At 44.2% G+C, this 13,947-nt stretch overlaps 1 protein-coding gene across 1 annotated transcript in view; it reads right to left on the reverse strand.

The window, feature by feature from the left end:
- The window catches only part of LOC144123271 (uncharacterized), an 80,754-nt gene extending 79,096 nt beyond the window's left edge, over positions 1-1,658 (reverse strand). The window contains exon 1 of the mRNA XM_077656126.1: positions 1,315-1,658. Coding sequence (XP_077512252.1) covers positions 1,315-1,628 — 314 coding nt within the window. The 5' untranslated portion in view covers positions 1,629-1,658. The remainder of the gene's footprint in view (positions 1-1,314) is intronic.
- Between the last annotated feature and the right edge of the window lie 12,289 nt (positions 1,659-13,947).

Consider the following 13,947-nt stretch of genomic DNA (forward strand, 5'->3'; position numbering starts at 1 on the left):
GTTCAACTGTTGAGCGCGTGTGCGCTCAACAGCAGTAACCGTTAAGTTAGCTTAATCCATGTTCTTCGTCATCATGTATAGTGGCCGATAGTGTTTAGCCGAGACCTGTGCAGAAGCCGAGATATTTACTTTAAACGCGTAAATGCGCTAGCTATTAGCGTCACGATTACAGCTGAAGAATAGGAACAACATATTTACTACTTGTTCGGGCAGGTCGTGGGATCGGCGCTGAAGGAATATTCAGAAAAACCTGGTCTGAGAAGAACATGACACGTAAAAGACGAATTCGCTTCGCGTGCCTGCTAGGAATAGCCAAGCTCCGGGCAGTTACGGATGCTTACCTCATCCCGAAGTTTCTTTGGACACATACAGAAAAGAAAGTAAAAGGAAATAGGTGGTTCATATGCAATACCGCGTCAGCCTTCATTTGTCAGCTGAGTTGAACCCACTGCAGGACAAAGGTGTCCAATTATTTGCAATTTTTGTGCCGGTCGTGTCGACGGTATTACGTGATATTTTCGAAATCTGTCACTCAGCTGCCCTCAGCTGCGCTTTTATTTTCTTGATATATAATTTGACACTCTAAAAGACCACTACATTTCAGTCTTGCACTTTACAAGCTCCGCCCGTATTAAATTCTTCAAAACTAATGAAAAATTAAGATATAGTTTGGGTGTACTTATTGTCCTATCACCCGATCCACTCTCCTCCCGTCTTATAGAAAAATAAGCCTTTTGTCAAAAAGTGACCTCTTCAAACGGGCATTAAAGCGGAAATGTAGGTAAGCACGAAGATAAGCTTAGCTGGTAGGTCACCCATCGGGAAAACAACCCGCATTTTTAATCAGCGAAAAGGTCCCTGCCTTGCCGAGAAAACCGCAAAAAAAATGTCCCCTCTCCGAACGAAACGGCCGTGCTGTGATGTTATTTATGCGAAATAAATCCTTACGCAAATAACCCGGTTGCTCTCTTGAGGGTGCTTCTCAGCCAAGTCAAAATAGCTTTATAAATGCACGCGTTGAGCCATTCGTTATGAGAGAAATATGTACGTTCCTGTTATTATATAACCTCCTTGGTTCCTATAGGCGCAGTCATCAAAAATCATCGGGAGTTGTCGGCACACACTTCCCATTTATGCAATTACTCTGTCTAAGCTCTGTTCTGGGCAAGAATGACCGACTTATAACCTTACACTAATCTCTCTTTAAGGACAGAGTTCGTAATTCCGTTCAATGGCATGTTAGCGTGAATTAACGGTATAAGTGAAGTTGGCCAAAAAACTGCGATCTTTGAGAAAACAAATTGACGTGCTCACTCTTTCACGTATATCGTCATCTTGAAGTGGCGAATGATGATGCGGAGTCGAAATCGAGCATCCAGGAGCGCCGACCTCGCGAAGCCGTAGTAGGTGATGACCAAGGGCCCTCCTTCTACCTGAAGGACGGTGGACAAGCCACAGTCCGTGGCGTTCAAAAAATTCCGGTGGCCTCTGCGCAGGTTTGCTAATCCGGATAGCCTGCCCTTGGTCAGGGAGACCCAAACGGTGTAAAGGTCGCCAAACTTTTCGTAGATATCGTCAAGTGGAAGATTCTCGAGCAGAGGAGATGCCAGAATTTTTTTTAATCCCATGTCAGCCAACGTATCGTGATAACTGCAAAAAACACCTGAAATAGTAATCAGACGCAGCCTTTTCAAAAAACATGATTATTCCGTACGTTACAGATTTGTTCTTAACATAAATTCGCCAAAAAAATCGTCCACACAGAGCAGATTACAATGACGGAAACCGGAATAAAGCTAGCGTTCCTACCAAAGAAATACTTTGCACTCCCTGAATTACTTTAAAGTCGTTCGGACGCACCTATTTTATTGAAAAGCCTGAACATCAAACAGAAAACTAAGGAGAGAAATAAAACTTTGGAGAGGATACATGAATGAATTGAAGCTGTGCGTTTGTGGACAATAGTAAATGTGAACAGAAAATACTCACACGCTCAACGCCTAATGCACTGCGTTGAAATGATAATGAAAATTGTATTTCAGTAGTCTTAAATTTTTTTATAACTTTTAAAATATGCTAAGCACAGGAAACAATAGTAAAATCGGAAAGCCCCTTCTAACAAACAGTATAGTCACAGTAAATAATACGGCAAGAGTTAAAATGAAGTCATTTAATAATATAAAAGTGGTGAAGGGCAGTAAAAGTAAAACTATATCTCTTCTCTTACATGAAAGAGAACTAGCGAAAGCGAGCTAGTAAAGAACACAGGATGACGCTAGGTCTGTGCTCTTTACTCTCTGCGTTTGATCCGCTGTTGCTATCCTGTGTTACCTTGTACAAAATGCAGTCCAACTCTTGATTCTGCTGATTCGTCTCGAACATGATCACGTCATTACCTGGGTACCAGGACATGCTGGTCTCGATGGGAATATCCGGGCCGGCACCCTAGCTCGAGAATATACCTAGCTAGCTGGGCACACCGACTCTATCCTCTACTCCATCTCAACCCATTGTTCTACACGTCAAGAGACCCTCTGCCTAAATCGGCGTCTCTACCCCCCGCCACATAAGCACTTTCCCCGGCGGACAACTATCACCTAAGATGCATCTAAACACTCAATTTCCCCAGTCTCCGCAACCTGCAACCCAATACTATACGCCAATACATGTCCCTGGTGTGGTAATATACCTACATTCTCACACATTATATGCACTTGCACAACTAAACCCAACCACTTAAAGCCGCCCAGCGCGGCGCTGGAGCAGTAGGAGGTAGCGCTAGCCTGCGGCACCGTGGAAGACCAGGATGCTCTAGATGCCGTGGCCAAAGCGTCGGTGGAGGCTACTGGAGTCCTGGACTGACGACCCCTCGCACAATCCACTAGGTCTCCTATTTTGTCATAGAAGCTTATCGCGCTCTTTTGTGATTCTACCTCTGTTAAGAACGGAAAAACTAATAGCAACAACTGAATCCGGCTCATCTCCTTAACCAGAAAGGATTTATTTTTATCTCCACGCACAACTGGCAGTGACTACAGTACAGCAAGTGTGAGTTTTTCCTCCAACACGCAGTACAAACTGCAATTTTTCACAGCCGATGAACAGAAGCAAGCCTAGTGCAACCACTTTTATGAAATAATGCAGTTTTTGCTACAGCCCTCTCATTATAACGAGGTAACAGCCTCGAACAATCTCAGTGACACGGCCGTCAGTAGAAATCCAGTAGGAACCTCATTGTTTGCTGAATGCACTTCTATACACAGAAGACTGAAGCTTCAAGCAATTAAAATTTTAATAACATGCTACGCGTTTGGCCTGGATGTTCTCTAAGGTGAGGATTAAAAAAATTAGCTTACCATCCGTGACGTCCATGCGTGTAATTGCCAGCAGCGAAACCCACAAGGTGCTGACGCATATGTTCATTGTTTTGCGCCGGTAGAATCACTGGACTGGCTGTTTTACACTGCGGAGATTGGTCGTGCTCGACACTCAGTGGTATAAAAGTATACCGAAGAATGCGGTTTTCATTGCCGGAGTGCTGCCCTTTCGCAAAAGGACAAATTCCGCATATCACCGATAACTTCAATCTCAAGCCTTTGAACGTAGCCGTCTCTTATCTCGTGTATTTGCGCCCGACGTTCCCGAGAACACAATGGGTGTAGTGTTTTAGCGCGGAAGGAGGCGGTGAAGCGTGATTGCCGTACACAGCAGAACCACAAAACCATGCATATCGGTCGATTCGCCAAGTTAAGAGGGCCTAAGTTAAAAGTACATTAAAGCGAAAAAAAAAATAGGAAGCAGTAAAGGTAAATTGATAGATTACTGCTCCTAGACTGCATCAGCGTTGCTGTGAAGATCGCGAAGTCCTCGATTCCCACCTCCGTTTACAACCCGCCCATACGCAGGCGTCATTACGACTCTTTTTTTTTAATTGTATTCAAACGGCGAATCGCTAAAAGCAGCGAATCTCTCGACGAATCGGGGAAACGAAGGTATACAAAGCCGCCTTTTACGCCTAGCCGACGGGTCTTTGTTGTAACATTTATCAACAGATGGTGCTATCATACTGTCCGCCACGAACCAAACCTTATCACCCGCAGCACTATTATTGACTTCGCCATTCGCACTGAGGGCAAATGACCGAAAGAGCTTGGCTCAGCTGGCGCTTCTGAAATTGCAGAAACACGCTTGCTAAATAAAGGCAGCCCGACTGAGCGATATTCGAAGCAGGCGATTATTCGCATCTAAATCACACGGAAGAAATTATAGGAAAAAAAATTTGCCTGGTTTTCCTGTAATCTCCTACGCCGAAAACTTCCTGATCTTTATTCCCCGAGTCACATGCTTTTCTGCCCTTTACTAGGCAAAAACATCCCGGTTTTCAAAACCAAGTGGTAAGCGGGCCTACCACATTTCTTCAGAGCTTGCACTCACTCGCATCTGCTAGACTGAGTAATGTTGAAAGCAAAAGTTAGTTTTCCTAAAATCAGCTAAATTTTAAACCTGTCAGGCCTAGCCAGAAAAGCAGAATACATTGTTCATTGAACGCTGGCGCCTTTTCTTTGAGCTGTTCTAAGGTATTGTGAAGCATGCTATTTCTTAAGTATTAGGTACCTACTTCGAACGTTACCTTTTAATTTGAGTGGAGACTTGGAAACCATGCACAATGCTCTTTGCGCTTCGCATTTTCTCATATTTGTTCCGAGAGCGACGCCTTTAACTTGATTTGTTCGAAAAGCTACGAATCTTGTGGTGCGCAACAAAACCATATGAAAAATGGGCGTTTTATTCAAGAATGCTGGCCCGTATCGGCGATTCACGACATTAAGTCTGCCTTCCAGACATGCACATTTCAGAATTGTAGTGTCAGACGCTGCACATTTGCGGTATTCGTGAAGTCTAGAGTATGACGGAAACCCGTCTGGTCGGGATGATATGATGGGATGACTTCACGAATACCGCAAATGTGCAGCGTCTGACACTACAATTCTGAAATGTGCATGTCTGGAAGGCAGACTTAATGTCTGCCTTCCAGACATGCTCTACGTACGTGAAGCCTCTACGTACGTGAAACTAAAACTCTCTAATGTGTTGCGCATTGCGTGGAATGTACCTGTTCAACTGTTGAGCGCGTGTGCGCTCAACAGCAGTAACCGTTAAGTTAGCTTAATCCATGTTCTTCGTCATCATGTATAGTGGCCGATAGTGTTTAGCCGAGACCTGTGCAGAAGCCGAGATATTTACTTTAAACGCGTAAATGCGCTAGCTATTAGCGTCACGATTACAGCTGAAGAATAGGAACAACATATTTACTACTTGTTCGGGCAGGTCGTGGGATCGGCGCTGAAGGAATATTCAGAAAAACCTGGTCTGAGAAGAACATGACACGTAAAAGACGAATTCGCTTCGCGTGCCTGCTAGGAATAGCCAAGCTCCGGGCAGTTACGGATGCTTACCTCATCCCGAAGTTTCTTTGGACACATACAGTAAAGAAAGTAAAAGGAAATAGGTGGTTCATATGCAATAACGCGTCAGCCTTCATTTGTCAGCTGAGTTGAACCCACTGCAGGACAAAGGTGTCCAATTATTTGCAATTTTTGTGCCGGTCGTGTCGACGGTATTACGTGATATTTTCGAAATCTGTCACTCAGCTGCCCTCAGCTGCGCTTTTATTTTCTTGATATATAATTTGACACTCTAAAAGACCACTACATTTCAGTCTTACACTTTACAAGCTCCGCCCGTATTAAATTCTTCAAAAGTAATGAAAAATTAAGATATAGTTTGGGTGTACTTATTGTCCTATCACCCGATCCACTCTCCTCCCGTCTTATAGAAAAATAAGCCTTTTGTCAAAAAGTGACCTCTTCAAACGGGCATTAAAGCGGAAATGGAGGTAAGCACGAAGATAAGCTTAGCTGGTCACCCATCGGGAAAACAACCCGCATTTTTAATCAGCGAAAAGGTCCCTGCCTTGCCGAGAAAACCGCAAAAAAAATGTCCCCTCTCCGAACGAAACGGCCGTGCTGTGATGTTATTTATGCGAAATAAATCCTTACGCAAATAACCCGGTTGCTCTCTTGAGGGTGCTTCTCAGCCAAGTCAAAATAGCTTTATAAATGCACGCGTTGAGCCATTCGTTATGAGAGAAATATGTAGGTTCCTGTTATTATATAACCTCCTTGGTTCCTATAGGCGCAGTCATCAAAAATCATCGGGAGTTGTCGGCACACACTTCCCATTTATGCAATTACTCTGTCTAAGCTCTGTTCTGGGCAAGAATGACCGACTTATAACCTTACACTAATCTCTCTTTAAGGACAGAGTTCGTAATTCCGTTCAATGGCATGTTAGCGTGAATTAACGGTATAAGTGAAGTTGGCCAAAAAACTGCGATCTTTGAGAAAACAAATTGACGTGCTCACTCTTTCACGTATATCGTCATCTTGAAGTGGCGAATGATGATGCGGAGTCGAAATCGAGCATCCAGGAGCGCCGACCTCGCGAAGCCGTAGTAGGTGATGACCAAGGGCCCTCCTTCTACCTGAAGGACGGTGGACAAGCCACAGTCCGTGGCGTTCAAAAAATTCCGGTGGCCTCTGCGCAGGTTTGCTAATCCGGATAGCCTGCCCTTGGTCAGGGAGACCCAAACGGTGTAAAGGTCGCCAAACTTTTCGTAGATATCGTCAAGTGGAAGATTCTCGAGCAGAGGAGATGCCAGAATTTTTTTTAATCCCATGTCAGCCAACGTATCGTGATAACTGCACAAAACACCTGAAATAGTAATCAGACGCAGCCTTTTCAAAAAACATGATTATTCCGTACGTTACAGATTTGTTCTTAACATAAATTCGCCAAAAAAATCGTCCACACAGAGCAGATTACAATGACGGAAACCGGAATAAAGCTAGCGTTCCTACCAAAGAAATACTTTGCACTCCCTGAATTACTTTAAAGTCGTTCGGACGCACCTATTTTATTGAAAAGCCTGAACATCAAAGAGAAAACTAAGGAGAGAAATAAAACTTTGGAGAGGATACATGAATGAATTGAAGCTGTGCGTTTGTGGACAATAGTAAATGTGAACAGAAAATACTCACACGCTCAACGCCAAATGCACTGCGTTGAAATGATAATGAAAATTGTATTTCAGTAGTCTTAAATTTTTTTATAACTTTTAAAATATGCTAAGCACAGGAAACAATAGTAAAATCGGAAAGCCCCTTCTAACAAACAGTATAGTCACAGTAAATAATACGGCAAGAGTTAAAATGAAGTCATTTAATAATATAAAAGTGGTGAAGGGCAGTAAAAGTAAAACTATATCTCTTCTCTTACATGAAAGAGAACTAGCGAAAGCGAGCTAGTAAAGAACACAGGATGACGCTAGGTCTGTGCTCTTTACTCTCTGCGTTTGATCCGCTGTTGCTATCCTGTGTTACCTTGTACAAAATGCAGTCCAACTCTTGATTCTGCTGATTCGTCTCGAACATGATCACGTCATTACCTGGGTACCAGGACATGCTGGTCTCGATGGGAATATCCGGGCCGGCACCCTAGCTCGAGAATATACCTAGCTAGCTGGGCACACCGACTCTATCCTCTACTCCATCTCAACCCATTTTTCTACACGTCAAGAGACCCTCTGCCTAAATCGGCGTCTCTACCCCCCGCCACATAAGCACTTTCCCCGGCGGACAACTATCACCTAAGATGCATCTAAACACTCAATTTCCCCAGTCTCCGCAACCTGCAACCCAATACTATACGCCAATACATGTCCCTGGTGTGGTAATATACCTACATTCTCACACATTATATGCACTTGCACAACTAAACCCAACCACTTAAAGCCGCCCAGCGCGGCGCAGGAGCAGTAGGAGGTAGCGCTAGCCTGCGGCACCGTGGAAGACCAGGATGCTCTAGATGCCGTGGCCAAAGCGTCGGTGGAGGTTACTGGAGTCCTGGACTGACGACCCCTCGCACAATCCACTAGGTCTCCTATTTTGTCATAGAAGCTTATCGCGCTCTTTTGTGATTCTACCTCTGTTAAGAACGGAAAAACTAATAGCAACAACTGAATCCGGCTCATCTCCTTAACCAGAAAGGATTTATTTTTATCTCCACGCACAACTGGCAGTGACTACTGTACAGCAAGTGTGAGTTTTTCCTCCAACACGCAGTACAAACTGCAATTTTTCACAGCCGATGAACAGAAGCAAGCCTAGTGCAACCACTTTTATGAAATAATGCAGTTTTTGCTACAGCCCACTCATTATAACGAGGTAACAGCCTCGAACAATCTCAGTGACACGGCCGTCAGTAAAAATCCAGTAGGAACCTCATTGTTTGCTGAATGCACTTCTATACACAGAAGACTGAAGCTTCAAGCAATTAAAATTTTAATAACATGCTACGCGTTTGGCCTGGATGTTCTCTAAGGTGAGGTTTAAAAAAATTAGCTTACCATCCGTGACGTCCATGCGTGTAATTGCCAGCAGCGAAACCCACAAGGTGCTGACGCATATGTTCATTGTTTTGCGCCGGTAGAATCACTGGACTGGCTGTTTTACACTGCGGAGATTGGTCGTGCTCGACACTCAGTGGTATAAAAGTATACCGAAGAATGCGGTTTTCATTGCCGGAGTGCTGCCCTTTCGCAAAAGGACAAATTCCGCATATCACCGATAACTTCAATCTCAAGCCTTTGAGCGTAGCCGTCTCTTATCTCGTGTATTTGCGCCCGACGTTCCCGAGAACACAATGGGTGTAGTGTTTTAGCGCGGAAGGAGGCGGTGAAGCGTGATTGCCGTACACAGCAGAACCACAAAACCATGCATATCGGTCGATTCCCCAAGTTAAGAGGGCCTAAGTTAAAAGTACATTAAAGCGAAAAAAAAAAATAGGAAGCAGTAAAGGTAAATTGATAGATTACTGCTCCTAGACTGCATCAGCGTTGCTGTGAAGATCGCGAAGTCCTCGATTCCCACCTCCGTTTACAACCCGCCCATACGCAGGCGTCATTACGACTCTTTTTTTTTTAATTGTATTCAAACGGCGAATCGCTAAAAGCAGCGAATCTCTCGACGAATCGGGGAAACGAAGGTATACAAAGCCGCCTTTTACGCCTAGCCGACGGGTCTTTGTTGTAACATTTATCAACAGATGGTGCTATCATACTGTCCGCCACGAACCAAACCTTATCACCCGCAGCACTATTATTGACTTCGCCATTCGCACTGAGGGCAAATGACCGAAAGAGCTTGGCTCAGCTGGCGCTTCTGAAATTGCAGAAACACGCTTGCTAAATAAAGGCAGCCCGACTGAGCGATATTCGAAGCAGGCGATTATTCGCATCTAAATCACACGGAAGAATTAATAGGAAAAAAAATTTGCCTGGTTTTCCTGTAATCTCCTACGCCGAAAACTTCCTGATCTTTATTCCCCGAGTCACATGCTTTTCTGCCCTTTACTAGGCAAAAACATCCCGGTTTTCAAAACCAAGTGGTAAGCGGGCCTACCACATTTCTTCAGAGCTTGCACTCACTCGTATCTGCTAGACTGAGTAATGTTGAAAGCAAAAGTTAGTTTTCCTAAAATCAGCTAAATTTTAAACCTGTCAGGCCTAGCCAGAAAAGCAGAATACATTGTTCATTGAACGCTGGCGCCTTTTCTTTGAGCTGTTCTAAGGTATTGTGAAGCATGCTATTTCTTAAGTATTAGGTACCTACTTCGAACGTTACCTTTTAATTTGAGTGGAGACTTGGAAACCATGCACAATGCTCTTTGCGCTTCGCATTTTCTCATATTTGTTTCCGAGAGCGACGCCTTTAAGTTGATTTGTTCGAAAAGCTACGAATCTTGTGGTGCGCAACAAAACCATATGAAAAATGGGCGTTTTATTCAAGAATGCTGGCCCGTATCGGCGATTCACGACATTAAGTCTGCCTTCCAGACATGCACATTTCAGAATTGTAGTGTCAGACGCTGCACATTTGCGGTATTCGTGAAGTCTAGAGTATGACGGAAACCCGTCTGGTCGGGATGATATGATGGGATGACTTCACGAATACCGCAAATGTGCAGCGTCTGACACTACAATTCTGAAATGTGCATGTCTGGAAGGCAGACTTAATGTCTGCCTTCCAGACATGCTCTACGTACGTGAAGCCTCTACGTACGTGAAACTAAAACTCTCTAATGTGTTGCGCATTGCGTGGAATGTACCTGTTCAACTGTTGAGCGCGTGTGCGCTCAACAGCAGTAACCGTTAAGTTAGCTTAATCCATGTTCTTCGTCATCATGTATAGTGGCCGATAGTGTTTAGCCGAGACCTGTGCAGAAGCCGAGATATTTACTTTAAACGCGTAAATGCGCTAGCTATTAGCGTCACGATTACAGCTGAAGAATAGGAACAACATATTTACTACTTGTTCGGGCAGGTCGTGGGATCGGCGCTGAAGGAATATTCAGAAAAACCTGGTCTGAGAAGAACATGACCCGTAAAAGACGAATTCGCTTCGCGTGCCTGCTAGGAATAGCCAAGCTCCGGGCAGTTACGGATGCTTACCTCATCCCGAAGTTTCTTTGGACACATACAGTAAAGAAAGTAAAAGGAAATAGGTGGTTCATATGCAATAACGCGTCAGCCTTCATTTGTCAGCTGAGTTGAACCCACTGCAGGACAAAGGTGTCCAATTATTTGCAATTTTTGTGCCGGTCGTGTCGACGGTATTACGTGATATTTTCGAAATCTGTCACTCAGCTGCCCTCAGCTGCGCTTTTATTTTCTTGATATATAATTTGACACTCTAAAAGACCACTACATTTCAGTCTTACACTTTACAAGCTCCGCCCGTATTAAATTCTTCAAAAGTAATGAAAAATTAAGATATAGTTTGGGTGTACTTATTGTCCTATCACCCGATCCACTCTCCTCCCGTCTTATAGAAAAATAAGCCTTTTGTCAAAAAGTGACCTCTTCAAACGGGCATTAAAGCGGAAATGTAGATAAGCACGAAGATAAGCTTAGCTGGTAGGTCACCCATCGGGAAAACAACCCGCATTTTTAATCAGCGAAAAGGTCCCTGCCTTGCCGAGAAAACCGCCAAAAAAAATGTCCCCTCTCCGAACGAAACGGCCGTGCTGTGATGTTATTTATGCGAAATAAATCCTTACGCAAATAACCCGGTTGCTCTCTTGAGGGTGCTTCTCAGCCAAGTCAAAATAGCTTTATAAATGCACGCGTTGAGCCATTCGTTATGAGAGAAATATGTACGTTCCTGTTATTATATAACCTCCTTGGTTCCTATAGGCGCAGTCATCAAAAATCATCGGGAGTTGTCGGCACACACTTCCCATTTATGCAATTACTCTGTCTAAGCTCTGTTCTGGGCAAGAATGACCGACTTATAACCTTACACTAATCTCTCTTTAAGGACAGAGTTCGTAATTCCGTTCAATGGCATGTTAGCGTGAATTAACGGTATAAGTGAAGTTGGCCAAAAAACTGCGATCTTTGAGAAAACAAATTGACGTGCTCACTCTTTCACGTATATCGTCATCTTGAAGTGGCGAATGATGATGCGGAGTCGAAATCGAGCATCCAGGAGCGCCGACCTCGCGAAGCCGTAGTAGGTGATGACCAAGGGCCCTCCTTCTACCTGAAGGACGGTGGACAAGCCACAGTCCGTGGCGTTCAAAAAATTCCGGTGGCCTCTGCGCAGGTTTGCTAATCCGGATAGCCTGCCCTTGGTCAGGGAGACCCAAACGGTGTAAAGGTCGCTAAACTTTTCGTAGATATCGTCAAGTGGAAGATTCTCGAGCAGAGGAGATGCCAGAATTTTTTTTAATCCCATGTCAGCCAACGTATCGTGATAACTGCACAAAACACCTGAAATAGTAATCAGACGCAGCCTTTTCAAAAAACATGATTATTCCGTACGTTACAGATTTGTTCTTAACATAAATTCGCCAAAAAAATCGTCCACACAGAGCAGATTACAATGACGGAAACCGGAATAAAGCTAGCGTTCCTACCAAAGAAATACTTTGCACTCCCTGAATTACTTTAAAGTCGTTCGGACGCACCTATTTTATTGAAAAGCCTGAACATCAAAGAGAAAACTAAGGAGAGAAATAAAACTTTGGAGAGCATACATGAATGAATTGAAGCTGTGCGTTTGTGGACAATAGTAAATGTGAACAGAAAATACTCACACGCTCAACGCCAAATGCACTGCGTTGAAATGATAATGAAAATTGTATTTCAGTAGTCTTAAATTTTTTTATAACTTTTAAAATATGCTAAGCACAGGAAACAATAGTAAAATCGGAAAGCCCCTTCTAACAAACAGTATAGTCACAGTAAATAATACGGCAAGAGTTAAAATGAAGTCATTTAATAATATAAAAGTGGTGAAGGGCAGTAAAAGTAAAACTATATCTCTTCTCTTACATGAAAGAGAACTAGCGAAAGCGAGCTAGTAAAGAACACAGGATGACGCTAGGTCTGTGCTCTTTACTCTCTGCGTTTGATCCGCTGTTGCTATCCTGTGTTACCTTGTACAAAATGCAGTCCAACTCTTGATTCTGCTGATTCGTCTCGAACATGATCACGTCATTACCTGGGTACCAGGACATGCTGGTCTCGATGGGAATATCCGGGCCGGCACCCTAGCTCGAGAATATACCTAGCTAGCTGGGCACACCGACTCTATCCTCTACTCCATCTCAACCCATTTTTCTACACGTCAAGAGACCCTCTGCCTAAATCGGCGTCTCTACCCCCCGCCACATAAGCACTTTCCCCGGCGGACAACTATGACCTAAGATGCATCTAAACACTCAATTTCCCCAGTCTCCGCAACCTGCAACCCAATACTATACGCCAATACATGTCCCTGGTGTGGTAATATACCTACATTCTCACACATTATATGCACTTGCACAACTAAACCCAACCACTTAAAGCCGCCCAGCGCGGCGCTGGAGCAGTAGGAGGTAGCGCTAGCCTGCGGCACCGTGGAAGACCAGGATGCTCTAGATGCCGTGGCCAAAGCGTCGGTGGAGGCTACTGGAGTCCTGGACTGACGACCCCTCGCACAATCCACTAGGTCTCCTATTTTGTCATAGAAGCTTATCGCGCTCTTTTGTGATTCTACCTCTGTTAAGAACGGAAAAACTAACAGCAACAACTGAATCCGGCTCATCTCCTTAACCAGAAAGGATTTATTTTTATCTCCACGCACAACTGGCAGTGACTACAGTACAGCAAGTGTGAGTTTTTCCTCCAACACGCAGTACAAACTGCAATTTTTCACAGCCGATGAACAGAAGCAAGCCTAGTGCAACCACTTTTATGAAATAATGCAGTTTTTGCTACAGCCCACTCATTATAACGAGGTAACAGCCTCGAACAATCTCAGTGACACGGCCGTCAGTAGAAATCCAGTAGGAACCTCATTGTTTGCTGAATGCACTTCTATACACAGAAGACTGAAGCTTCAAGCAATTAAAATTTTAATAACATGCTACGCGTTTGGCCTGGATGTTCTCTAAGGTGAGGATTAAAAAAATTAGCTTACCATCCGTGACGTCCATGCGTGTAATTGCCAGCAGCGAAACCCACAAGGTGCTGACGCATATGTTCATTGTTTTGCGCCGGTAGAATCACTGGACTGGCTGTTTTACACTGCGGAGATTGGTCGTGCTCGACACTCAGTGGTATAAAAGTATACCGAAGAATGCGGTTTTCATTGCCGGAGTGCTGCCCTTTCGCAAAAGGACAAATTCCGCATATCACCGATAACTTCAATCTCAAGCCTTTGAGCGTAGCCGTCTCTTATCTCGTGTATTTGCGCCCGACGTTCCCGAGAACACAATGGGTGTAGTGTTTTAGCGCGGAAGGAGGCGGTGAAGCGTGATTGCCGTACACAGCAGAACCAC

The sequence above is a fragment of the Amblyomma americanum genome, chromosome 3 (assembly GCF_052857255.1).
Source record: "Amblyomma americanum isolate KBUSLIRL-KWMA chromosome 3, ASM5285725v1, whole genome shotgun sequence".
NCBI classification, from domain to species: Eukaryota; Metazoa; Arthropoda; class Arachnida; order Ixodida; family Ixodidae; genus Amblyomma; species Amblyomma americanum.